General features: G+C 44.5%; 2 protein-coding genes across 8 annotated transcripts in view; one reads left to right on the top strand and one right to left on the bottom strand.

Annotated features, from left to right (window-relative positions):
* The first annotated feature begins 155 nt into the window (after nucleotides 1–155).
* ECHDC2 (enoyl-CoA hydratase domain containing 2) lies at nucleotides 156–20,208 on the top strand. Of its 7 annotated transcripts, XR_008997010.1 has the most exons (11): nucleotides 156–430; nucleotides 7,642–7,709; nucleotides 7,779–7,866; nucleotides 10,275–10,361; nucleotides 11,204–11,296; nucleotides 12,584–12,643; nucleotides 12,847–13,034; nucleotides 17,129–17,179; nucleotides 17,609–17,706; nucleotides 18,558–18,605; nucleotides 19,554–20,208. XR_008997010.1 is itself a non-coding variant. In XM_036892774.2 (10 exons), the coding sequence occupies exons 1-10, from the start codon at nucleotides 304–306 to the stop codon at nucleotides 19,629–19,631; spliced, it is 885 nt and encodes a 294-aa protein (XP_036748669.1). In that variant the 5' UTR covers nucleotides 156–303; the 3' UTR covers nucleotides 19,632–20,208. The 7 variants fall into 7 exon arrangements, 6 of the variants coding, with proteins under 6 accessions (XP_036748669.1, XP_057356196.1, XP_036748674.1 ...); XM_036892774.2 differs by lacking the exon at nucleotides 17,609–17,706 and having other exon boundaries at nucleotides 12,587–12,643; XM_057500213.1 differs by lacking the exon at nucleotides 17,609–17,706.
* Nucleotides 20,209–22,295: 2,087 nt separating this feature from the next.
* ZYG11A (zyg-11 family member A, cell cycle regulator) overlaps nucleotides 22,296–27,681 on the bottom strand; it is a 58,542-nt gene continuing 53,156 nt past the window's right edge. Inside the window, 3 exon segments of the mRNA XM_057499455.1 lie at nucleotides 22,296–22,477; nucleotides 25,440–25,537; nucleotides 25,924–25,985. Of these exon segments, the coding sequence (XP_057355438.1) occupies nucleotides 22,296–22,477; nucleotides 25,440–25,537; nucleotides 25,924–25,985 (342 nt within the window).

Raw genomic sequence — 27,681 nt, 5'->3', positions numbered from 1 at the left:
TATGCTAGGCACTTCCCTTTTGTAAGAGTGCCGATTAAAATCTCTTCTCACTGCGTAGCTTTCTTTTATCTTTGACAGCCGTCACTATTACCCCCGCTTTACAGATTAGAGCACTGACATGGAGAGGCCGACCACCCTGCCCCCAGGCCCTCCGCGGAGCTGGGCCTTCCCCCACCCCGCCAAGTCTCGCGGTCTCCGCAGGCGCGGAGAGCACGAGCCTCTCGCCCCTAGCGGAGCAGCTGCGAGCTTTCAGCGGGACAGCAGGTGGTGGACACCAGCCGCCCCTTCCCAGCCTGCGCCCCGATGCTGCGCGCCCTGACCCTGCGCCTGCCAGGCCCCTGGAGGCGCCCCCCAACCCGCGGCTGCGCCTCGGGCGCGGCGGCCGGGGACCCGGAGATCCAAGTGCGCGCCCTGGCCGCCGCAGACCAAGGTAAGTGCGCTGTCCCGGAAGCCCCGGGGGGAGGCTGGGACGAGCCCGGGCCGGGCTGGAGAGGGCGAGCTGGGCCTCTGGCGCGGGGCCAGAGCGATGGCCGGCGCGCCCACTGCGCGGGGAAGACTGGGACCAGTGGGGAGAAGGATTTGATTCCAAGGCTCCCGCTTCCCAGGCTAGGCTCCCTAAGCCTCCCTAAGACCGGAGAGGTGGATGACCACCTAACTGGTCACTCCCATCCTAGTTGGGGTGGATTCTATCAACTTTGGTCCCTTCAACCCTCCATTCGGTGGCCTGGACCTATGAAGAGAGGGAGAGGAGTCGCTCAGGTGTAGGTCTAGGCACTAGCGTCCTGGCACCTCAAACCACCCCCAAAAGCTTTAAAGGGTCGGATTTCCCTCCGCGGCCTCCGGTCCTGGCCAGGTTCCAGGGGGGTGAGGCGGCTAAGCCAGTCCGGCTCGCGGTGCAGGGCCACCACCAGCCGCGGAGAGAAGAGCGCGTCTGCCCCCTACGCGCTCGCTCGGCCGCGGCCGGCCGACTTGTGGGGAGAAGGAGCAAGTTAGCCTGATCGCTGGCAGAAAACGCCGTCGATTGAGCCTTGGGTTGTATGTGTTCTGATTTTTTTGTTTGGGTTTGAAGTGCATTCGACGGCGTTACTCACAATCCTTAGTCCACGGCGCGTTACCATCAGGCCCAGGCTTTCCCTGGCCTTTACTTTCCCCCAGGCCTAACCCCTCTTCCCTGCCCTTGGTGTAGCATTGTTTGCGTCCGAGTTTTACGCAGATGGCATGGTATTATACATCTTTGTATTTCTTCCATTCTTCGGACTTGAGGCCAGAGAGATTACCCAATTTGAACCAGGTCTGATTTTGAAATCTGTGTTCTCAATTATTAGGTCATCACTACCTTTTCTGGTAATTGAGTAACTCAAAACACAAACTTGTACACCAATAAAGGAGGACTATCACTGGTTATTCACCTTAAGGCTCCCTTGCAAAAAGTAGAATGTTTTATCCAGAAATAACAAAGATCAGCAGATTAAGCGTCTGCCCCTGCCAGAGGACATCTAGAAGACTGAAGAACATCACTGAGGGAAGGATGGAAGAAACCAAGGAGAAGCAGCAGAGGAGGCAGGAGGAACAGACTCACACAAAGGAGGAGACCCCCTGCCCCCAGTGATTTTGGGTCATTTGTTGTTCATTGTAGAAGCCACAGGTTCTGCCTTCCACTTAAGCTAATGACACCAGGGCATTGTCACATTTTACCTGTTATCCTTGAAAACATGATTGGCTTATTAACTACTCTTCATTGTCCTCCATGGCTGGGCGTTCAAGGTTCTCCACTGCAACCTGACCTTTTGATCTTATTTTTTCTACCCTTGGGTTCATTTTAAGCTGTCACACCTCTGCATTTTATTCTAGGTATGCCCCTGACTTGAGTTCTTTCCTTTCCTTCTCTGCCTATGTAAATCCTTCTGGAACTGCTACACCCCCCACACACACCCACTGTTTCTTTTACTTTTCATGTGTCTAGACTAATTTCCCTTATTGGTTGCTAGCTCTTTGAGAGTGATGATTGCCAGCTGGGTCCAGCTGTTAATCTAGGCAAAGTCTCTTCTTTTCTGGGCCTTCGTTTCCTCTTCTATATAATAAGGGGTTATTAAACCAGTTGATTTCTGTACTACCTTCCAGTGGTTTCTGTTGATTCCCACCACATCACCTAGCCTGATCCAGGCCATCTAGACAGATGTACCCCTCAGTCAGGTGCTAAGAAAATCATCAATCAATAGCATGCTGATTGGTTTGGTACAAGTGGGGTTGGGGGTGGGGGTACAGTAGAGGCTGATCCCCATTCCTCAGGCCCAGCAAGGGCAATGTTCCCAGAATCAGTGCTCAACTATGAAGTCAGGGACCGTGTCTGAGTCCTCTCTAGTTATCCAGGCCTGGAATGTGGTAGTGCAAATTGAATGTTGTCAGATAAATGAATAAAAGCCAAAGACACCTCATCTGGGTCCTCGGGGCTCCTGTCATGGAGTTCAGACCTCATATTGGATCCGAGACTTTCCCGATCGTCTGCCTTTTCCCTGCTCTCCATACCATACCAAAATCTCTGGCTAAGCACTCTGGGCATTAACCCTTGTAGCCCTCACAGTGTTTTTATTATTTCTACTTACAGATCAGGAAATTAAAGGCCAGAGGGGTAAAGTAACTTTCCCAAGCCATGGAGCTGGTATGTGACTGAGCCATGGCTTCAGCCAACTACCATATTCATGCCCTATGAGAGGGAAATAAGGATAGAGGGAGGAGATGAAAGAAATGTGGGAGTCAGCCAGAGAGAAAGGGAAGACAGAACAGGAAAGTAAAGAGGAGAGAGGAAAGTTTCTGTCAATCCCAGGAAGTCATGACTGTATTGCTTTTCTATTGCCACGTAACAGATTAACACAAACCTTGCTGCTTAAAATAACATATATTTCTTATCTCATCATTTCTGTGGGTGAGAAGTCCAGGCACAACTTAGCTGGGGTCTCTGCTTTAGGGTTTTACCAGGCTGCAATCCAGGCATTGGCCAGGGCTCTGGTTTCATCATAGGCTTGACTTGGGAGAGATCTGCTTCCAAGCTTCTCACGTTGTTGACCAAATTTACCTCCTGGGGATGTAGGACTGGGATTCTGTTTCTTGCTGTTGGTCAGGGGGCCACTCTCAGCTCATAGAGGCTCTTTGCTGTTCCTTGCCTCAAGACCTTCTCCCTAGGCCCACTAGTTTCTCTAGTGTGCTCTAGCAAGACAACGTCTATATACATTGTCACCTAATCACAGGAATAACAACATCTCATCTGCTTGCCATATAATTGAACTTAATCTTAGAAATGACATTTCATGACCTTAGCTGTATTCTGTGTTCTGTTGCTTAGAAGCAATTCATGAGTCCTCCCAACATTTAAGGGAAGGGACTTAGTCAGAGAGTGAACATGGGGTTCACTCTAAAGTCTGCTGCACTTTGGACCTAGATGGTTTCCCCAACCTCTCTGATGTGGTTTCTCGGTATCCACCATAGTTTCCCTTCCCCAAAGTTGCAGCATTTTCTCTTCTGGAGCACCAATCGTGGAAAAGACCTTGGGGACATCTGAGTTCCTCTGTGGGACCTTCAGACCTGCTGAGCTCAAAGAGTTCTTTGATGGTTTCTGGGGAGGCTGAAGAAGCCCACCTAATCCTCTCTCCTGGACCACAGTTGTCTAATTCCTGGCTGGGAGCCCTGTCCCTTGAGAGCCCTGAAACTCTTTTTGGCCCCTTTCTGTGTCTCAGATCAACTCACACTGAGAATGCCATCCTAGTAAATACTGCTTGTTCCACAGTCAAAGCTGAAGACCCTGGGAGAGAATAATAAGGGGTCTTTGAAGGCCAAAGGTCCTGTGTTCACACCTTGAATAATCCCTTGCCCGTGAGTGAGGGCAGGACCAGGGAAGTGCTTCTAACCAGCATACTCCTCTAGTCCATCCCAACATTTTACAGGAGGGGAAGTGGCCAAGAAGGGATAAAAGTATCTGAGCCCCTGCCTGGAGCCAGTGTCTCCTCCCTACACCTGGCCCAGATTGGGAGGGGGATGAGTTGAGGCCAGAGTGGAAGGTCTTTTGGGTCTTTAAGGAATTGAACTCAATTTTGATGAAAAGGGGAAGGGGGGGCATGGTTGGATTTGGGCAAGGATGGTGAGTGTGACCCAAACAAGGGGGTGAATGCGGAAAGAGAAGGAGGAGCGAGACCGAAGGCTAGAAGGTTAGGGGAGTGAGCCCCATAGTAGAGGAAAGGGCCTGTACCAGGTCAGTGGCTGTAAGGAAAGTTATGAGCTGAAAGGTCTGAGATCTATTCAAGAGTTGAATTGGCCGGACTCAGAGACTAAGTAAATTTCATGGGTGAAGAAGCTGGAGGCAACATGACAGACTTTGGGGTTGATAGGTCATCTACTCACCAAGGGAGCAGGAGAAAGACTGATAATTTTTTGGATCTATCGGCCAAGATGTCAGGTGAGCAGTTGGAGATTCAAGCTTGGAACTCTGAGGAGAGCTCAGGCTGGCCGGGTATGCAGGACGGTCCTGGGCATACAGGGGGCAAGCGCAGGGGAGGTGTGAGAGGAAGGAGAGAAGGCGCAGATGAGCAAGCGAAGGCTCTCCTGACTCTCTCATGTCGCTTCACACCATTCTGCTTTTGCTCCGAATTTCTCCAGTTCTAGAAGACACTGAAAGGTAACAAAATGTGCCACTTTGGAATAAGGATTATTTGAGCTAAAGGCATTGAGAAAACAGCAGATCCAAGAAGGGCAATTCCAGTCTTGCCCTTTCTTCCTAAAAATGGGAGCTAAAACTCCCTTGCAAAGGATGCTCTCCCTATATCAAGAGGAAAGAAATATTTTTCTATATGAAATCAAAGCCAAGAGAATTCTGTACAAACCATCAATTATGTGCAAACAGACCTTGTTAAAAATCTTATCTTCCTTTGTCTTCACCACATAGTTCAGTGACTTTTCCACAGTCATCTGTCTTTGTTCAACTTACTATGAAAGCACGTCCAACCATTTCTGGTGTCTTAATGCCTTTGGAAGGTTCCCATGTCAAGTAAAATTTATATGAATTTGTATGCTTTTCTTCTGTTAATCTGTTTTATGTCAGTTTCATTTTCAGGCCCAGTTGAAAAACCCTAAGGGACCAACTCTACAAATTTTGTAGAACCCACCCCCCTCCATCCCGCGGTACCCTGCTGCAGCACGTTTAGGGCCCTCACTGTGAGGCTCTCTCTGCTTGCAATGAGCTTCTCTCCTCCAACTCTCTTTCTCTCTCTCCCTTTTGCCTGACAGATTGCTATTCAGCTCTCAGCTTCAAGGCCGCTCCCTCCTCTGGGAAATCATTGCTGAGCTTTTGCACTAGGGGATCTCCTCTGTCCATTCAATCCCCACCTCCTTGTCTTTTTTTCCCATGTTCCCAGCACAGATTGTAAGTATTTATTGAATATCTCTCCTCTTTGCTAGACTGCAGGTCTCAAGAGAATGGGGGCTGTGTCTGTCTGGCCTCTGGAATCACAGTGTCAAGTACAGAGGCAGCATGTATTAAATACATAACTGTACAAATGATTGAATATAGAGATCCTGGGTTGACATTTTCAGGAACTCTGACATTAAAAAACTGGGTTGTCCCTTATCTGTACTATTTTCCCACCACACCTCACTCCTCAAATGGAAATTTTTACCTATGTTCACCTTGCTCAAATGTTTCCATGTAACAGGACATGGAAACATTTGAGCTTCTCTGTGCTTAGCTTACTCCTGGCCTCATACTGTAACTTAACTTGTGTTAAGCTATAAGCACCTTGAGAGCAAGGACTGTTACATAACTTACAACTCCTACAATTCTCTATGTATTTTGTTTATTTAATAGATATGTAGGGTTTTTGTTTTTTTTAATCACCAACCCTTGGTTCTTTTGTTTTCAGTTAGCTACTGTACTGGGTGTGTGGTCATAACTCATTATGCTTTTTTTAAAACTCCATAATTTAATACTAATAAAACTAAACATTTTCTGTGCTTATTGGCTATTTGTGTATCTTCTTTTGTGGGGTTACCTTTTGTAAGAGTTGGGTTTTTTAAATTGAGGTATAATTGACATATCACATTGTATTAGTTTTAGGTGTCCAGCACAGTGATTTGATATTTGTATAAACTGCAGAATAGTCACCATAGTAAGTCTAGTCAAGATCCATCACCACCCATATTACACATTTTTTTCCCTTGTGATGTGAAGATATTTAGTAAATAAATGAATTAAAAAATTTTTAATTGGGTAGAAGAAAACCTAGAAAGAAGTGCAGAGGCATCACCCAAGTGGTGGGAGGAAGGCCAGGAGCGTGTGGGGCCGCAGGAGACTCATGGTGTCACACGTCAGTCAGAACCCGTGAATGTACAGAGTGAATCCTACAGTAGGCTGTGGAGTTTGGGTAATAATGACGTATCAATGTAGGTTTATCTGTTGTAACAAATGTACCATTCTGGTGTTAGATGTTGATAGTTGGGGAGTCCATGCAGATGTGGGACCCAGGGTATATGTGAAATTTCTGTACTTCCACTCAGCTTTGCTCTGAACCTAAAACTGCTGTGAAAAAACCAAGTCTATTAAAAAAAAAAAGCCAAAGCAAAGAACATTCAAGGAGGAGCATGTATATGGTCGGCAGAGTGGATGGTTGCTGAGGCTGGGACCAGGATGGAAATAAGTCCCTTGCTTGGTGATGTGGTTACATTGGTCACGTTGGTGAGAACAGTTTCTGCTGAGTGGTGAGGGTGAGAGGCAGGTGGAGAAGGCGTAAGTGAGTGGAAGGAGTACCAAAGACCCTTTCAGGAAGCTTGGCTGTTGGTGGTGGAAGAGCATCAGGTAGGTAGGGCAAGCGCTTATCTCTTGCCAAAGGGACTATCGAACATGTGATCAAGCCTTTGGATTTAGTTCTAAATTCTGGTGACAGAGGAACCTACTGACTGCCCCATGGATGTGCAATTAGCAGAATCCAGGCAGCAAGAAACCCAACAGGTGAAATGCCTCAGGTTCCTTAATAAATAACTTGAGGGAAAGACAGGGCTAGAGGAATGACCTGGAGATTTCAAAAAGCTTTTAAAAGGCACATCACATTTTTAAAAATTAGCAAGTCTAAACTATAACGTCTAGGGATGCCCATTTGGGTGATAAAATTGAAAAGAAAGGCATAGAAGCAATTACTGTAAAATTCAGGAGGGTTGTTACTTTTGAGAAAGGAGGGAGCTATGATTGAGTCAGAGCACGAGGGGATTTCTAGTTACAAGGGCATTTGCATTATTATAACTCATTAAATCATTAAACTCCAGAGGAAGAAGTAGTCTGTGTGGCTGTGAAGGAAAGAATGGAGGGAGCGTGGAACTGAGAAAGGAGCGTGTGTGCGTCTTAACAATGGCATAAGCAGGCAGGAACCACTGCAGTGGTCATTCTTGCCCCTATCCCCACATTGCTCCACATTCACAAGCCCTTTCTCTTCTGTGAGGCAGAAAGGGCAAGGGTTATTCTCTCCATTTTATGGTTGAGAGAACTGAGGCCTGTGTAGGTAACTTGCTCCAAATCACACTATTCATCAAGGGTAGAGGCTGCCCAGAACCCAGGCCTCCTGCCTCCAGCCCCAGCCCAGGAGTGAGTGCTGCCATTCTCTGCAGGAATCACTGAGATTCTGATGAACAGACCGAGTGCCTGCAATGCCCTGGGGAATGTCTTGGTCAGCCAGGTGAGAAAGGGTGGGCGCCCGGGTGAGTGTGGCTGGGCTGGGAGGTATCTAATGGTGTTTCCTGTACAGCTGCTAGAAGCTCTGGCCCAGCTTCGGGAGGACCGGCAAGTGCGTGTCCTGCTCTTCAGAAGTGGAGTGAAGGGTGTATTCTGTGCAGGTGGGTTTCCTTCCCTGCCCCCCACCCCAGAGCTCAGAGGGCTCCCACCAGGGTGTGGGGGCTGGAGGCTTAGGTCTAACTAGCATAGGACTCATAATTTGCATTTTACAGATGTAAACTCAAAGACTCAGAATTCTTTGCCTAGGGTTACACAGCTAGTAAGAGGGAAAATAGAATTCAGTTTGAATTTGGCCTCTCTGACCCCCAGATCCTTGTTCCTTCTGTTACACTGATCCATTCTGATCCTTCATTGAGAAAATGAGAAAATTGAATCCAAAGATGTTCACAAGATCTGTGGCCAAGATGGGACTCTGTGGCCCTTTGCCAACCCACAGGATCTCAGTTGCTATCACCAAAGGTCTCTACTGTCCTTGGGCCCTTTGGTCCTCACCCATGAACTTCCATCTCAAAGACAAGAAATACCAAATCCGAGGCCCACCCCAAGAACTAAGCTAAGAACTGACCGTGGAGTGGTTGGGGAGGGGCAACCGGGGTTACTGGGGAAGCAGGAAGAGGCCATGAAGGGTTAGGATGGGAGTGGTGTGATTTTCAGGAATTTTCAAGGGTGTGTGGCTCAGTCCTTAGGTTTGAGCATTCAGCATCACTATGTCCAGCTTGGGGTCCCTGGCGGGACAAGTATGCAGCTGGGGTGCCTGACCCTTACCCTATCCTGGCCTCTTCCTTCAGCTCCATCTCTGCCTGACCTCCTATGTCAAGGTCACTGCACACACCCTATTAGCCACACTCCTCACTATCCCGGCTAGGCAGAGGAAGTAGGGAGGCTGCAGGAAGGCTGGGACTGCCCTGACTTGCTATGGAATCCTGGGATAGTCTCTATGTCTCTCTGGACCTCAGTTTCCCCATCTGTCACTGAAGGGCTGGAACTAATCAGACTTCCAAGGGCTCTCCCTATTCTGACTTCCTAGAGTCTAGGACTTGAAGAGGTTATATTCACCCCCTACTCCCGCCTCAGCCCCCTGCCATCTGGCCTTTGCCAACACCACCATGATCACTGTTCTCACTGAGGTCCTTGCTTGCCTCCATGCCTCTGTATCCAGCACTGGCTTCTCAGCCCTCATCTTACCTGATCTCTCAGCCTCATTGGACCCTGAGATCTCAAACCCCTCCTTTTAAAAAACAATCCATTATCCAGTGATGTATGTCAATTATCTCTCAATACAACTGGAGAAAATCAATAAATGTTTATATATTTTTACAAAGATGGCAAATATATACATACAAAAAATTTACATTTTAACCATGTTAAAGTGTAAAATTCAGTGACATTAAGTACATTCACAAGATTGTGTAACTATTGCCACTGTCAATTCCCAGAGATTTTTCATCATTGTAGGTAAACTCTGTACCCATTAAGCAATCCCTCTAACTCACCCTCCCTTTCAGGCCCTGGTTAACCTCTGTTCTATTTTTTATCTGTATGAATTTGCTTATTCTAGATCTCTTACACAAGTGGAATCGTGCATTTGTCCTTTTGTGTCTAGCTTATTTCACTTAGCATAATGTCCTCAAGGTTCACTCATGTTTATAGCACATCAGAACTTCGCTCCTTTTTATGGCTGAATAATATTCCATTATATATATACCATATTCTGCTTATTCATCCGTTAATGAACACTGGGTTGTTTATACCTTTTAGCTATTGTGAATAATGTTGGTATGAACACTGACGTGCAAGTATCTGTTTGAGTCCTTGTTTTCAGTTCTTTTGGATATATACTTACAAGTGGTAAGTTGTAAATTGCTGGATCATATGGTAATTCTACATTTAACTTTTTGAGGAACTGCCAAAATGTTTTCCACAGCAGCTACATTATTTTACTTTCCTACCATCAATGCACCAGGGTTCTCCACATCCATGCCAACACTTGCTTTGTTTCTGTTTTTGTGTATAATAGCCATCCTGAAAGGTGTGAAGTGGTGTCTCACTCTGGTTTTGGTTTGCATTTCCCTGATGACTAATGATGTTGAGCCTCTCTTCATGTTCTTATTGGCCATCTGTGTGTCAGTCTTCTCTGGGGAAATGTCTTTTTAAGTCCTTTGTCCTTTATGGGGTTTTTGTTGTTGAGTTGTAGGAGGTCTTTATATATGCTAGATATGAATCCCTTATCAGGTAAGTGATTTGCCAACATTTTCTTCTGTTCTGTGGGTTGTCTTTTCCCTCTCTTGATAGTGCCCTTTGCTGCACAGAAGTTTTTGATTCTGATGTTTATCTCCTTTTTTGCCTCACTCCCCCTTCCTCCCTGCCTTCCTTGACCATGTTTTCCTGCAATTTCTTCTTCCTCTCTGGTTGCTTCTGCTCAGGTTGCCTTTGCTGGATAGTTTAAGAGCCTGGTATTTGGTAATGGGTCATTTCCCAAGAGCTGTCACCAATCCCTCACCATCCGCAGGTGCAGACCTGAAGGAGCGGGAGCAGATGAGTGAGGCGGAGGTAGGGGTCTTCGTACACCGGCTCCGAGGCTTGATGAATGAGATTGGTGAGGGTCCTGGTGTGGGGTGGAGGAGGGCATTCAGGGGCCCTGCTGATCCCCATCCCATCCCATCCACCATCCTCTACTATATAAAAGGACAGTTTCTGTTGTGAGCTCTTTGAAAAGACAGATGACTTCCTATCGGGATGGGTACAAGGAATTCTACAAAGAGGGGGGTGACAAGAGGGTTCAGAGGGCATTTATCCCAGAGGGGGGGTCTGGCTCCTCAGCCTTTGTGCTCGGCTAGTTCTGACTCCCAAACCCGTGCTCTCAGGGTTCAAGTCTGGCTATTCCAGAGGAGTCAGATTTCACCAAACATACTTTCAGGCTTTGACGGTAGCTGTTCCTTTTGCCTGGAATATTCCTCCTTGGCTGCCTGAACTTTTTACTCATTCTTGAAGACCACCAGTGTCTCCTCCAGGAAGCCTTCCTAACCTATCCCCCAAGCTCCATCAGAGCACCGATCACCCTGGGTAATCATTGCCTGTTTGCAGGTCTGCCTTCCCCATGCCTGATCCAAGTCTGTGCTTCCAGTACCAAGTGGAAGGGCCTTAGCATGCAGACTGAGGAAGGAGAGCAGAAAGGGCCCTCCTGGGGTGGCCGTGGGGAGTGGGCCTGAGTAGGGATCATCCAGCCCGTCCCCCCACTGTGGGTCCCCAGATGACCCCACAACTTTCCACGATGGAAAAACCAACTTCTAACATAACCTGGCTTTGGTACCAGGTGAGGTCCCCAAACCTGGAACCAATGAGGCCCTTTGTCCCAAGCAGCTAGCTCCTCCCCAAGCGCGGGTCCCTGCCCTGGTCCTGCCAGGGCCTCTCAGGCCGAGCCCTTCTTCATCTCCACAGCGGCCTTCCCTGCGCCCACCATTGCAGCTATGGATGGGTTTGCCTTGGGTGGAGGCCTGGAACTTGCCCTGGCCTGTGATCTCCGAGTGGCAGGTACTAAGCAGGGGGAGGGGTGGGATAGGATGGGGAGGAAATGGTGAGTGAACAAGGTAAGCTGGAGAATCTGCAAAGCCAGGCACTGCTTTTGGCTTCCCAACCAACTGCAGAATTAAAGGAAAGGGTTTGGGACATGGAGGGAGTTCAGGCAGAAGCTTGTTGCCCTCCTGGCCCAGCCACTGACTGCTGTAGTAACTGTCACCTTTCCAGCTGGCTTTCCTCATCTCAGGAATGCTTCTACGAACCCCAGAACAATCGCTGACAGGACAGCATAGAGAGCACAGAGAGGGAAGGCTGAGGACAAAGGTTGTGTAACTTCTAGTTGTCCAAGCCAGCTAACAGAGGTGAGCCATGTCATCACAAATATGCCTGGGCAGGTACATTGCCCTCTGGTTCACTGGCACCAACCACAGTTTACTTGTTCAGAGCAATCGAGCTTTAAAGAATGGAGGGGACGAAAATCGCTTTTTTACCTTTACCAGCTTGGTGGTTAGGTGTGCACTTCTTGGAAACAAAAAAAAGTCTTGAGTACAGTCGGGTGCTACCCTCTTCCACCCACTGCCTTCTCCTGCCACCCCAGGAAGAACGTTAAAAAATATACAACTCCAGGTATAGAGGTAGCTTCTATCTACATGATGCAGATGAAAGAGAAGGCATCGGAATCCAGGTCAGGTCTTAGCCCCACTGCTGCTTCTCACCTGCCCATGTTCAGGGCAAGCTAACTTGCTGGGTTCTGGTGGATAGGAGAATGAATATAAAACCCGTCATAGGCAGGATTAATGGCCATCCCCTTCTGCCCACACCACATGGTTTAGATGGTCTGTGCTTGGGGAATTCTGGAGAGAAGGCTGTGGGGGTGGGACACTCATGCAGGGCTTCTCAGACAAAGTAGAACTCAGGAGGTGAAGTGGAAGCCAGTGAAACTTCAGGCTGATGAAAAGCTGGGAATAACCTGGTGGGACGAAGAATCTTGGACACTCTAGGCCAGGCCACAGCCAAGGGTGCATGAATCCGTTAACCCACAGAGAATTCGTTAACCCACAAATAGGGTAAGAGATTTGCCTGGTGATGCCTATTTCCACCAGTAAGGGAGGCAGGATAAGGAGCTGGGCCTCCTAACACCCAGGCTAAGGCTCTTCGGAATGCAGTCTGGAGAGGTCTGGCTTTGGCCAGACACAAGGGCAGTGGTTTGCTGGAGGGGTGAGGAGAGCTCAGAACTGGGTGTCTTCCCCACCAGGGACTGGCACTGGAGGAGGGTGGGGGCTTCACTCTGTTTTGTTTAAGCAGCTTCCTCAGCTGTCATGGGGCTGATTGAGACCACCAGAGGGCTCCTCCCAGGAGCAGGTAAACACACCCCAGCAACTAACCTCCTCTACCTGCTCGGTGCCCCTCTATCCAGGGTACTTCCCTCCTTTCCCCTTTTGCCACATTCTGGGCAGGCTCTGCCCTTCCACCCCAACTCAGAATCTGCTCCCGAGTGTTCACTCTGGGCCTTCTCTGGGCTCCCACCTCCCGCGTGGACTCACTGCCCTACTCCATCCTGGCAGGAGGGACTCAGAGGCTGCCTCGATGCCTGGGGGTGGCCCTGGCAAAGGAACTCATCTTCACTGGTCGACGCCTGAGTGGGGCGCAGGCCCAGGCCCTGGGGCTGGTGAACCATGCTGTGGCCCCGAATAAGGAGGGCGACGCTGCCTACCACCGGGCACTGGCACTGGCCCAGGAGATCCTGCCCCAGGTGTGGCAGCAGCCCCAGCAGGAGGGTGGGGAGGTTGGGGTGCCCTGTGAGGCCACACGAGATCCATAACAGATTTATAAGACTAACCCTCTTCAGAGATTTTGTATCCAGTCACCCAGTAAACAAATTTAAAACAAGTTTTACATTAAAATGAAAACTGAATTCTGAGGGACTGGAACTAAATGGGCTTGCAAATCCTCAGAACAGTAAGAATAGAACTTCCTGAGGTGGTGGTAGTGTTGTATACCTGTGCTGTACACTACAGCAGCCACTAGCCACATGTAGTCATTTAAATTAAAAAAATTATTTTTTCACACTTTCAACATTTCAAATACTAATAGCCACATGTAGCTAGTGGCCACTGTATTGTACAGTACATTAGTATGTCCCAAAAGCTGAAAAATCAAGATTCTAATCAGATGAAGAATGACCAGCCAGTCTTCCCAACCATAACACACGGTGGAGAAATTCTTGAAATGTATTATGTAGGACATGTTAGGAGCCACTAATTTTTTTAAGCAGTCTCTCAAAAGGATTAGAGGAGACCCAGAGGGTGCATTTAGGCCTCGCCTATGTGTAATCCTACCAGTGCTAAGCCCAGAGCCTTCAGCAGGCCACCCAGGATCTGGCTGATGGGGTCTCTCAGGACCTGAGAAACTGTTGGCTTCTCACTCTCAGAGGACCCAGAGGAGGTCCCATTTCCATAAAGATATGAGAGCAGCTGAAATGGAGCTAGGTTTTGTTTTACTCATTTATAGTAAACACTGACTTAGCCCATATGGAGCACCTTCCATCCATCAGACACAGTCCTAGGTGCTTTAGTAGTGTCTCAACTATTAGAACAATCCAGTGGAGCTGATTACCTCCATTGTGTTTATGATATAATAGACCCAGAAAGGTTAAGTGACCCACCCACTTAAGGTCACAAAAAGTGATCGCAATACAGGAAGAAAAAGAGAATACTGGTATTTTGGCATTTATTTTGCATAATACAGAATATAAAAACTGGTATTTTCCTCTAGGGTGCAGAATATATACAAAATTTTAGAAACTGTGAAACTAAATATAATGCATTACAGATAGAAAAATTTACAAATGTCACAAAACAGTTAAAATATCTGTAAAAAGGTAAAAATGTTAACCATATATTATCATTTTAATATTAACAGGTAAAGTATCTGGATTAATCATTAACATAAGTTTTATTTTGGGAAGTTTTTATCTCCCTTAAATTTAAATAATCCTATCATTTGGTAACTTTGAGGACTTCTTTGAAGGCACAGATTATGTAACTTTTAAAAACTGATAGTTGGGTTTGAAAGAGTTTTCTTTTTTAGTTTTATCACATATAAATGGAGAGTCTGATGCTGTTAATTGGACAAGTTTAAGTTTAATGCTGTGAGGTCTATTACACTTGGTCAGAAAGTCTCTGAACTAATACAGAACTCTGACTCAATCAAGGTAGCGACTGACTGCACTTCCACAGAGGGGGCCTGCCTAGCAGGACTTGTAGACTGTAGGGTTTGCCTTTTTGCATAAACTGAATACTTGTTTGAGTTTGATGTTTCAGTTTGGATTTTTTCCACAAAGATAATTACTACTATTTCAGTACTTAAAAGAAGCTTTGAATCTCACAACACCAGCATCTCAATGAGTACTGCAATTACTAGCCCCAGTGCTGGGACATTCTGGTGCAACCTGAAACACAACTTCCAGCAAGTTACTGGGTGCTCAGAATGAGAGGGTTCTTGGACAGGGTGAGTGCCAGAGATGGTGTGGTAAATGGCTGCCCTCTATTAGACAAATCAGCACAATTAGGGAGCCAAATGGTTCCAGAGATTAGAGCCCAGAAAAGATTGTCAATAAACACAAGGTCTGCAGTTTCACTCAGATTTTCCCCTTAAGTAGTAAATATACATTATCCTTTGAATATGGGTTTGGCTATATTTTATGCTTGAACATGAAGGGATAGAATATACTGTGACCCGCAGGGTGGCCACTGTTCTCATTTCCAAATAACAGGAAAGTATCAAACATATTTATAATAAATAATTCTATATTTATATATTCCCATGCTCAGAAAAATGTTATTTTCAACACACACCCAAAACTTATCTAGTTTTTTAGTTTTCTTTGGTGAAAAATGTTTATTAGGTAGTTACCTAAATAACAGCAACACATATTCAAAAGAAGCAAATCAAAGAAGAGCGAGAAGGGCGTAAGATAAAAGGCAAAAGTGACCCAGGTGACCTTGTTTACACAGAAGTATCCCAGTTACAAGTCCAATGTCCTGCTAACTCTTCAGTCACTGCCAAACTAGGACAGTTGGTTACTCTAAAGTTCTCAATTCCCCAATCCTCCTTCCCAGAAGTGACCACTCTTCCATAAATTTTCATTGCATATATGACATTACAGTCACATATTAAGTTCCTTTAAAGGATGGTTTCCAGGATAAGGAACACACCTTAAGAGGCTAATCCAGTTCTAACAGACATTTAGAAAACATGACATTAAAATATGCATTAAGTAAATAATTCCAACAGTACAGAAAAGCAAAGAACAAAAAAATGAAGCTTTCCACGCTCCTGAACCTTCTCCCCAAAGGCATGTCATACCAACCCCCTTTACACAAATGGAGCAACATGCACACTGCTATGTATTTGTTTTTTGCACCTAAGAGCTTGGAGAGTTAACCATTTCAGTGTATATTTATCAGTATCATTCTTTTGAACTGCATGCTTTTTCATTCATGATACAGATATGCCATCATTACTTAACCAGTATTCTAATATTTATGTTGCTTTTATCTTTCTGCTACTGCATAATGACTGGAGTGAATATTGTACATCTTTGTGCACTTCTACAAGTAAATCTGTAAGGTAGATTTCCACATGGAGTTGCAACATCAAAGAGCATGTGCATCTAACATTTGCCAGTTCTTGCCAAACTGCCTTCCTTAAAGCATTGTGCCAATTTACTTTCCTATCAGTAATGTACACAAACACCTGTCTGCTAAATCTCAGCAATTTTATAATGGGCATTACCAACATTTTTTTTACCTAGTCTTAGGTGGAAAGGGGCACTGTACTGTTTCAACTTGCATTTCTCTAAGAGTAAAGCTTATCATCCCATGTTTACATTTCTTTTCCTATGAATTACCTTTTCATGTCCTTGCAAATATGTTTAAAAATATACCAGCTTTTTGGAAATCAATGAAATTTGCTATTAAGTATCACAAATGCATTTTACCAGTTTTTACTTTTGCCTTTTATTCATGATATATTTCCCCATCTGAAGTTTTCATTTATGGCTTCTATGCTAACAGACTTAAACAATAATCCTTTTTCTAAGTCTACTTACAAAAATTTTAAAGTACTACAGTATTAATATGTGAAATAAATGCATTCTTTGCCTGGAAGTAGGGCTAGGGACATAATGCCAGGCCTGCTGTGGCACAAGTTAATTGAAAGCAAGATGAGTGAAGCAAAGACAACTACTCTGATGCGTTTGCTTCCAAGAGGTCATGCAAAACGTCAGACTCCAAAGCCCAAGTTCCTAATCTTGACCTTTTTTTATTCTGCTTAAGTGAAACTTGCTTGCAGTGGAGGCTTGCATGTGCTAAGATGAGAGGGGCAGAGGAGGGGAGCAGCAGTTGGGAAGGTGACTTAGAATCAAATCCAAGCTTCACCACCGACGCCCTGGACAAACATGGCCAAGTGCTTCCCTTCCCTGACCCTCGATTAAAGATGGCATCATCCTGGAAGGGGGCAGTACCACTAGACAAGTCTGTGGGTAGGAAAGCATTTAGTAAATTGTAGATGTATATGTTAGAGGGACAGATTAAATGACAAGAACAAGAACCCCAGATGGTTAGGACTGGGAAGGTCAGGGATTAGTCAGGAACATCAACTGAGATGTAATAGGTACTAACACTAACAAACCTCACATTGTCATTACAGCTGGAACTCAACCTACACCTCTGCCTCCCTGTCCACAAGTCTCCTGTCACCATGGAGTTAGTGCCTCTCTTTACTTCAAACCCCCTAACTATCAGCACTGATCTCCTCCTCAGCCAAGCCTTTTCTTTCCCCTAGGCCCCCATTGCTGTGCGGCTGGGCAAAGTAGCCATTGACCGAGGAATAGAGGTGAGAGGGTTCAGGTTCAGGATCAGGACGTGGGTGCACTCAATCAGTGGGGTGGCGGGGCGGCAGTGCTTCCATGGCTCAGACAGCACAGCTGGGAATTTAAGAACTGGATTCTCCAACAGACTTTGAGTCTGACTTCTCTTTCTGGGCCTTAGTTTACCCATCTACAAAAATGGGAAGTTTAGTCAGGTGATATTCCAAACTACATTAAAGGAAATTGAGGTTCAGAAAGGGTAAGTGATTTACTCAGGATCATAAAGCAAGTGAGTATACGAACCCATGTCTGTGTGGGTCCCGGGCCCTGTTCTCAGGTCTGTGCTGGTGGTCAGTAATGTGGCCTCGGAAGGACAGGGCTTGGGGTGGTGCCCTGCGTGCAGCTAGTACAGCCCTAGACACTGACTTACCCATTGGTTCATCATCTGAATCTAGACCTGAGCTGGGAACTGGAACACAGAGATGAGTCAGACATGGTCATCACCCCCAGTTTGGGGAAGGGGACAGAGAGACACACAAATCACTAATAAAAGGTAAGGATGCCCAGCAAGCATCCTGGAAAGGTTAGAAGCTGTGCTGTCCTTGTGGCTGGTGGCCTGCTGCAGTGGGTAGTGCTGGGTTACAGAATGCTTTCCAGAGTTGGGCCTTGGGAAGGATGTGAATCCAGAAAAAAGGAAAAGTATGAGCAAAAGCACAGAGGTACATAAATAAGCAACTCCAGTGAATGGGAGTAAGGGGTGAGACAATGTAACATGGTGGTTAGGGGCATGGGCTCTGGTGCTGGACTGTCTGGGTCAAAGATCCATATACTGTTGTGACCCTGATTGATTCACTCCACCTTCCTGTGCCTCCGGTTTCCCAGCTGCAGAGTAGGGACTGTAACACCTATTGTGAAAGTAGACAAGCTCACTTGGGTGCATGCAGGGCTTGCCTCTCAGAATGGTGCTTCTACATGGTAATAGTAAGGTCTGCACAGCAGAGGCTGGCAAGTTGCCAGAGGCCAGGTCATCAAGACCCAGGATCTTAGTCCTGAGGGCAATGGAGAGCCTGCTGAGTTCGCGCACAGGGGTGACAGCGTGGTGAGGCAGCCAGATGGGAAGCTGGGAACACAGCTCATGCTCGGCCTCCTCAGCTGCACAAGCCACAGGCCATTCTCCCCAGTAGCTCTCACAATGCCCAGGCATCACTGTTAGGAGTGGTGTTCCCTCTCCAGGTAGAGAATTCCGCATCAGTTCATCTCTGGCATACACCAAGCCTCAGTAATTCTCTGCTGGAGGAAGCCATGGAACAAGAGGGAATGGTTTAGACAGTAGGGCAGGGCTGCCCCCCAGTGTGGATGGGGGTGGACAGGTCACGCTGATATAGGCCTGCTTCTTTCTCGCAGGTGGACATTGCATCAGGGATGGCCATTGAAGGGATATGCTACGCCCAGGTACGTGGCTGCTGCCCATCCATGCATGCTGGTCAACAAAGGTCTACCAGAGTGTGGGGGCTTGTGCAATACATGACCACCTGAATAGGTTCATTGAATAGGCATGTAAAAGCAGTGTGCAAGCAGAAGTTAATGTGACAACACCCAAAGTCAAGACTGTTCTACTCCCACCTCACAATCACAACACAAAAAGTCAAGACTGTGTTCTACTCCCGTCTCACAATTAGTCTCTCATGTTCCCAGGGGGATCTCTCTCTCTCAACTGCACCCCCGGACCCTCTCTGGGACTATCTCCTCAGCCATCAATTAATGGTGGAGCATCCTGTCCTACCTAGTGCCCAGAGAATTGCAGAACACAGAGGTACTCAACAGGAGGAATGGCTCCTGCCATCTCTTTGCCAGTGGCCACTGCAGAGGCAAGGCTGAGGCTGGGAAGCCAAAGCCTTGGTTATAGCTGCAGGCTGTGTGTGTGGGATGGTAAACTTGGTGGTGGGACGGTAAACTTGGGGCTAACTGATTTAAGCACCTAACTTCTGGGTAAGTCAAAAACACTGATACTCAAGTTACCAAATACCCCAAATACTCCTAAATAGAGGGTCCTGGGACTTGCCAGATCTGGTGTGAACCAGCTACACACTAGGATTCAAAGCCAGATTTCTCTACTGAGCAGCCTCAAGAGTACAGGGGATTGTGAGCTCTCTGGAGGCATTACAAGCCACGTGCAAGCAGTTAATGTGACAGGCCACAGGTGCTAAGAGAGGCAACCTGCTTCCCCAGGAGACCAAGAAGCCACTGAGGCCTACATCTTTGCACGGCCCAACATCAGAATCCAGAGACAATGCAAAAGATTTGGACTCTGGCTTTGTATTGGAATGGACAAGCTTGAACAAGTTGTTACTGACCTCTGGCCCTTCTCCCCCAAAACTAATACTCCATATGTTGTTTCAGAATATTCCCACCCGGGACCGACTAGAGGGCATGGCAGCCTTCAGGGAGAAGCGGCCCCCCCAATTTCTTGGCGAGTGACTCCCACTTAACTTTAAGCATGAAGATGCGTGTCTGAAAGGGCAAGATCTAGAAGGAAAATTTGAGTGTGACTATCCTCATCATCTCACCTCTCTGGGCTTCAGTTTCCTCACAAGGACAATGATGGGTATAAAATGACTGGCATGGTGCCTGGTACTAAGGTGCTGACCCTGCCACCCACTGCTTCCTGTATCATTTCTCTCCCTGGCTGGACAGTCGCTGGGGATGTATTTGCTTTGGAGAAAACCTCTCTCTCCCTACTCTACTGATAAACTAAGGATTAAAAAACAGACTCTCTGGACCTTTGTATGGCTGGCTCTCAGGCCTGACCTCTGCCTTTCAGTTAGCAGGTGCTCACCAGAGATGGCGGGAGGTTATACAAATGTCCTGATTGCTTTCCTGTACAGTAGAGATAATAAGGACACCCTGGTAGTAGTTGAACAGGCATCAGGAATGAGACTGCAGATCCCAGCTCTCTGCCAGTTACTCACTGTGTGGCTCTATTTATCTGCAAAATGAAACTGTTGTGATTTAAAAAATGTCTCATGTTCAATAAACCTGTGTTATTATTAGTGTACAGTACTGTGAGATGTAAATTAAATCACTATGAAAACCTTTTGTAAACTATCGGATGGTAGGCAAATCTTTGATGGTTGCATTAGATATCTTTCAGGAGCATTGAGAAGGGACCAATTAACTCACAGGGAGAAGAGAGTTAGGAAATGCACAGGCAACATTGCAGTTGAAGCCTAAAGGTATTAACAGGCATTTGAGACTAAGAAAAGGAAGGTTGAGGGAAAAAGCATGAGCAAAGGTAAGCAAGAGGATGAGACACTTGGCAACAAAGGGCGGCTGATAGGCAAATATGCACACTGGTCTCATTAACCCTCCTCTTGTGCAAGGCAGGGAAGAGAAAGTTGCCTCTTCGGCTGAGGCTTTGTGATGATTCTCCAACTGCTCTGAGCTTCCTGAGCCTACGCCTGGCCTAGAATCACTAAGTCCTGAGCATGACACACTACCAGTAACATTGTTGATGTGCTGCTAAATATCATGGTGTCCCAAGATTGTACTCATTTCCTGGAAGGGAGAGTAACACAGAAGAGCTCAGGCCTTAGAATAAGCACCTATGGCACGAGCTGTAACTACTCGGGAAAGTAGCCACCTTACTGAACTTCGTTTTCATCTGTTAAGTGGGGAGAATAAAACTGACCTGCCCCAGAGCACTGTTGTGAATGAGATAAAGCTTGGAGGGCTACCTAGTATAGCACTGGACTTCAATAGGCACTAGTTCTCACCCACATGCTCACATTAGTGAAAGTTAGTGACAGCATGTCCTGAGGCACTAGGACCCAGGACAGGATGAGACAGCCCTTCAGAGTCACGCAGGAGACTGAGAGCACACAAGGCGCAGTCTCAGGGCTGTAGGAGGAAACAGGTTACAGGCTCCTCTTATGCAGCAGGACACCATGTGGGGTGAGGGAAGAAAACTAAGTAAGCAATAGTTTGGAATATGGTTGAGAGTAAGAATAAGCCTCATTTGAGTCCAAAAGATAGTACATAGCACTTCAGTTAAGAGTCTGGCCAGCTAAAAGCACAAAAATCTAGTCCTAAAATACACTACTAATCAAAAAGGAATTTACTTTTGTTCTTTGAAAAACCTGAACAGATGAATGGCAAAACATGTTTTCCTCATTGTCAATAACAAGACAAGGAAAGACTTCGTACTCTATTGCGCAGAGGAGATTTGCGGAGGACACAAACACACTGCAGCTGAGCCGGCTCTCAGAAAAGCCCGTTTTTCTTGTCCATGCTATGTAAGAGCACCTCTTGCAATCTTTGGCAAAGTCTTTTTCTGGCCCTTCCTCTTCCTCACAATTTTGGTCACAGTTCCATTCTAATTAAAGATCTGAGGGATTGAGATTTATAATTCCTTTATGATCCTTCACCTAAACACTCTGTTCTCAGTCCTAAATCCCGTCACTCCCCACCAGCACACCCACTTACACAGAATGTAACGCTCACTTAGGTTAATGTGTAAAAGTTGGAGGAAAAAAGGCCAGAGGTAGAATATTGAAAATTATAAAAACTATAGTTTTCTTCCCTCACCCCATAGGTGGAAGCAACTTTGGTATCAATAAAAATTTTTCTTGTTCCTCCCCTCCTGCAGTTCTGCCTTCTGAACAACACATTTATAAGCATGTATTTCCCCAAACATTTTTCATGTACTTCTTTTCCAATGGCTTCATATAACCCATAATAACAACTCAGAGGAGATTCTTCTAAACATTTAACATAAATACCAAGGTTTCCCTGTAGGTCTCTCCCCTTCTTCTGATGAATTTCCAGAGGTAAGAAATTGGCCAGGGCTCAAGAGAGGGGACTGGCATACCTGTTCCAACTCCAGCTCACAGGGCTTCCCATGGGGTCCTCCAGGGCTTGACTTTTCAAAACTGCTGAAGGGGAGTTCCCAGGATGACGCCAACTTGGTTTGGGATTACAGCTATCATACAAATCCAACCTTTTTGTAATTTACAGAAAATCAACCATAAGGCCAATGTAAGGCGGCCAACCACAAACTCCACTGACGATAGGTTTCAACATTCAGTTGCTGACAGACAGGGCAGAAGACCGGATGCTGAGGGACAGAAAGCACCTTGAAGCCGCTTAGGTTAAGAATGGCAGTCAACACAGAGAGAGTCTCTGGTAATTCATGAAGTGCATTTTGAAGTCTGCCAGAATGGAGGCTGCAATCTGTTGTGTGTGGGGCTCTGCTTCACTGCGCTCCTGGATGTCACGCACAAGCTGCAATCCTCCTTCTTCAACTAACATTTTGCAGTATTTACTGGCTGAAAGAAAAACAAGCAAAAGACTTAATAGACAAATTGACATTTTAAGTATTTCCAAGTGACCACATTCGTCTTTTTGAAGAAAGGGTACAAAGGTTTAAGCCCCGTGACACAGAAATTAACAGATAAAATGAGTCAATTCAAAAGAAACATGTCAAAACTTAAATAATGCTGGATTTGTGTAATGTGATTAACAGATGATTATTTTAGTGTGCTTACTTCCAGACAAATCTGTGCTTCAAGAACTTCTTTTATTACAAGAAAACACTTTTTAGGTTCAAGCAATATGCTGAGCTAGATAACCTAAAACATACCAAATGCTGGAGAAAATGTAACTGAAACTATGTGAAATGCACAGTTGAGTGTATTGAGTAAACATACTGTCTAGGAGTCAGGCACAAAGAGCAGAAAGCACCTAGGTTCATGTAACAAAACCTGCAGCTATCCTATCCTGGGGCAGAAAGGGAGTGTCAGTTGCAGTAATCCAGGACTTTAGATTTTAACTTAGGAAATATAACAAAATCATGAAGTGCATAAAGCTGGTCATCAAAGGGCCAGAGGCAAGAGAAGGGATAAGGCAATGAAACATCTTTCTCTTAGCCTGGGCTCTGGGTGGCTATACAGGAGTGGGGAGGGGAGGTCACTCCCGAGAATTCATAACCATAGTCTCAAGTGGGTACAGGGTTTGAATTTACCTGAACATTCTGGGAACCACTGAGCTGAGAAATTAATAAAAATCAGTCCAATCCCAAGGAAACCTCCAGAAGTACCTTACAAGCATATACCAAACTGCTGAAGGGACATGTCCACAACTCAGTTAAAAAGGATTCTCTTAATCAACACAAAAGCTGATTGATTGGACACAAAGAGAGAAATAATGATCTAAAAACATATCTAAAGCAATTACCAAGAATGTAGCACAAAGAAATAAGAAAATGGAAACCGTTTTATTTTTGTTTTCGTTTTTTGAAGGTTACATGATGTGTAGGACAGAATGAGAGAAGATACAAGATAATTCCACAAGGAAGGAATAGGGGCAGGGAAATATTTTAAAAGAAAATAGCCAAGAATTTTCATCTACTTTGGAAAGTGTAACTATGACCTGAAATCTAGAGGCCATTTAACACAATATTGACTAAATACAACAAACAAAATCAAGACAATAAACTCAGAAAAAATATTTTATATTTCCTTCAAATTAAAAAGAATACCAACAAAACAGCAGACAAAAAGTGAATAAAGGACAGCAACAGAAAATTAAGGAAAGGGAAATGACTCAAATAAAATGAAAAGATGGTTAACCTCATTTAAAATAAATGTCAACTGCACCTATCACTAACATCTTAAAATAAGAAAGTTCAATTAAGCATTGTTTTTGTAAGAATGTAAGGAAATGGGCAAGCTCCTGTACATTACCAAGTGATCAACTCTCTAGGACAGTTTAGCAATACCTATTAAAATTACAAATGTTCTTAACATCTGACTCAGCAATTATAAGAATTCTTCAAATTAACTCACACACTTGCAAAATGATGTATTCCATATAACAAATGCTATGTATTTAGTGCTCATACTAATACTATGCTATGTACAATGCTGGTACTATGAGCCAATGTTTTAAATGCTTAAAAAATAGTAACACACATAATTCTCCTAACAGTCCTATGCAATAGGTACTTTTATCCCCATTTTATAGATGAGGAAACCAGGGTACAGAGAGGTTAAGTAACTTGCTCAAGTTTGCACAGAGACCAGGAATACAGCACAGATAGTCTCGTTCTGGCATCAGTCCTCTTAATCACCACACATTTATCTTTTTACCCTCCTAGTTGTAAAGATCGAACGAGTTACTCTTAAGTAGCTTACAGCACTGCCTGGCAGAGTTACGCCCTCACCTAAGTTCTAGTTGTTGTTATAGTTACTGGTGTTGTAACTAAATATAGTGAAGTCTGCATCAGGGCCATTCTGACTGACTGACTGATCTTTCTCTATCTACTCATATGCCAGCACCATTTACAGTAATTTTCTATAACTTAAAAACAAGTGTTAGGGCAAGCTCCTAAAATCTATTTTTTTGGTCAGTTCTTTCCTGTTTATTCTTCCAGATTAACTTAAAATAACTTCAGATCCCTCATCTCTTACCCATTCACTTGAATTGTATTCAAACACCAAAAAGAACTGACACCTGTATGGTAAATCTTTCCATCTAGTATGTTTCATAATTATCTCAGGCTTTTAAACTATTTCTCATAGTTTCTGCATCTAGATCTCATCACTTCTTAGACCTATTTTTAGATATTTTGTGCTTTTGTTGACAGTTAAACCTTTAATTGATTCTAAAGGTTATCTCTTGGGTTTTTTTAGTATAAAATTATAGCCTGTATTTCTTTCATAATAAAAGCAAAAACTTTTACAATCCTTAGCAAAGGCTGTAAACCAAAATTTTCAAAGGGTAATTTATAACCTCAAAGCATGGAAAAACACTTAATCTGATTGGGAAACAACTGACACCTGGTCCCCCAGCCTCCCACATATCTTTACAAAGGGGCAGATCTTTATATTACTATAAGAAGAGTATTTAAGATAAACTATGGAGTGAAAAGTTCAAGCTGTAAGACAGCATGCACAAAATGAGCCCATTTTGTTTTAAAACATCATGTTTGTATGCAATATCATGTATACAGAAAAGTATCTGGAAAGATACAGTTCCCAAGGTATTTTATACACAGTCCTTGCCTGTGGGGAACAGGAGTGGGAGCAAACTTCCACTTTCTATATTGCTTGACATCCACCTCCAAATCTAATTCTGTTAACATTTTTTTAAACAAATAAAAATATTTTTCAGGTACCTTTAAAAAAAAGTTCAATTCAGGACACAGGTGAAAAATTTTTCAAAATTCCATCTTGAACTTAATCATTATGCAGAAAAACAGCTGGAAAACGATTGTGTCTGAATACATACGGTTTTTACTGCAGACATGATACATTGCCCACAGTGCCCAGAGCTGGACCTCCGGCTGGGAGAAGTTGCCAAGGAGTGGGAAAAATGCCTTGAAGGATCTAGAAAGGTACAAGGATGATGCTCGTTCAGAACTCAGGCTAACATCAGGGATATAATAATGATTTTCAACATTTTATTCAAAGGGTCAGTTCCTCACTAAGACATGTTTGTTGAGCATATAGTATTTATTAAATTACATTCTGTGTTAGACACTCTATACAGTCAATATCTTATTTCACCTTCAATCTGACACACTGTTAAGGCTCATTTTACAAATGAGGAAAACTGAGTCTCAGAGACTTTCTAAACCTGATTTTCCTAGTATCACAAGGACCAGGATTTGAACACAAGGCTACTGACTATAGCAACACTGTACCACGGCCTCAACACCATGGGCAGAGTGAGGGCGAGCCTGAGAAAGAGCACTACACCATCAGGAAATTACCTGTAGGTCACCAGTGCTGTCATCTTACAGCTCAAACTTGGCCAATTCTGGATGGTTGCATACTATACAAAGAGAGAAACCAGGATTCTAGTATTGTATTTCATCATTAAAAAAAAAGGTCATAATAGACTGTTCATGTCATTTATAATTACTATATATGAGAAGATAAATTTTCAAAATACAAGAATGATAACTCACATTTAGGTTCACTTAACTTGCCAAAATATCAGTCAGATAACCATTATATATGTAGAACATAAACCAAGTCAGGTGGAAAACAATGCAATAAAAGAGGGCTTCTGTTTAAAGATAGGGAACTGAGGATGCATCCACTCTGCTAAATCCCATGAACGAAACAGTACAAATGGTGTAAGACAAAGAAGGCAGACACACAAAAAGCATAAAGAAAATGGTGACTGAGTTATACATCTAGCACCAGGTAAAGTTAAAGAACAAACCAATTTGAAAAAAACACCAAAAGACTTAGTATCTGGCATACCATGTTCTTCCGTAAGTGAGATCAGAGGTGGGGTTGGAAATGGGGGGATTGGTTGGAAGTACACAGATCTCTTCCCACCCCTAACAAAATTTCTAGACTGGGCAGCCCCATGAACAATGAGGGTTGACTGCACCATGCTAAAATGGGCTGAACTGAAAATCTAAATGCTAAATGCTGAGTCTCCCCTGCCCGCAACTCTCTTTCTCTAATGGGCTTTTAGATTGTTGGCAGTCGTGTTTATAATTTTCAGTCAGAAGTTTCTTCTTCAAGTCAGTTCCAAACAATTCAGGACAGAAGATCTAATGATGCTGACACTGAAGCATGACTAGTCCAAATCACACTATAGGGAAGCCCATAGTTGACACGTTCCTACCCTTCTGCACATGGCTTCCAAACAGTCCCACTCTTAGATATGAAAGGACAGCTGAGGATCACTGCATAGCTTAAGAGAATCTATAACATAAAGGAACAAAACAAACAGGAAAAAAAGCAACTTGCAGGAAAGACAGACAGTAGAGGAGAGGAAAAAACTTAAAACCCTCAAACTAGCATTAATACCTGTAAAGAGACAAATACAGCAACCAAAAAAAAAAAAGAAATTATACTACAAAGAAGCACTCAGAGAACAAAAATAGGAGTTCTTGGAAATTAAAAATATACCAGAAATGCAAAATCCTATAGAAGGAATAGAGTTGAAAAAGGTTTTTTTAAAAAAAGACAAATAGAAAAATAGGTTAGAAAATGAGTCTGGAAGGTCCAACATCCCAGAGAAAGGAAGAAAGCAGGGATGGGGGAGAGAGGGGAAGAGAGAGAAACTTCCCAGAACCTAAGGTATAACAAGCTTCCCTAGCAGTAAGTAGCCAACATAACAGATAAAAACAAACCCACATCTGATTTCCAAACCCTGAGTGAGGAAAAAGATCTTAAAGCTTTCAAAGTAAAAGGGCACAGGACTTCTCAACACTGAAAGCAAGAAGTCAGACAATGAAGCAATGACCTAGAAATTCTGAAGTGAAAATATTTCACAACTAAAATTCTATTCCCAGCCATTTGAACAACTAAATGTGAAGGTATAATAAAGGCTTTTTCAAACAGATAAAGTCTGAAATTTTCTCTTTCACGCATCTCTGCTTAAGAAAGCTACAGGAGGATATGATCCAACAGAATGAGGAAGTACACCAAAAAAACAGCAATATGCAAGCCCAGTAAACAGGGACTCCAACACAATAGAAACCCGAGGACAGTAGTAAAGGGATACC

The sequence above is a fragment of the Manis pentadactyla genome, chromosome 4 (assembly GCF_030020395.1).
Source record: "Manis pentadactyla isolate mManPen7 chromosome 4, mManPen7.hap1, whole genome shotgun sequence".
In the NCBI taxonomy this organism is placed as follows: Eukaryota; Metazoa; Chordata; class Mammalia; order Pholidota; family Manidae; genus Manis; species Manis pentadactyla.
This window is presented reverse-complemented; position numbering and strand designations above follow the sequence as displayed.

Coding starts and splice junctions, on each gene's coding strand:
- ECHDC2 (XM_057500213.1), top strand. CDS start 304: ATGCTGCGCGCCCTGACCCTGCGCCTGCCAGGCCCCTGGAGGCGCCCC. Junction 10,362..11,203: donor AGGCTTGATGAATGAGATTG/GTGAGGGTCCTG, acceptor TCATCTCCACAG/CGGCCTTCCCTGCGCCCACC. Junction 13,035..17,128: donor CCCAGGAGATCCTGCCCCAG/GTGTGGCAGCAG, acceptor TCTTTCCCCTAG/GCCCCCATTGCTGTGCGGCT.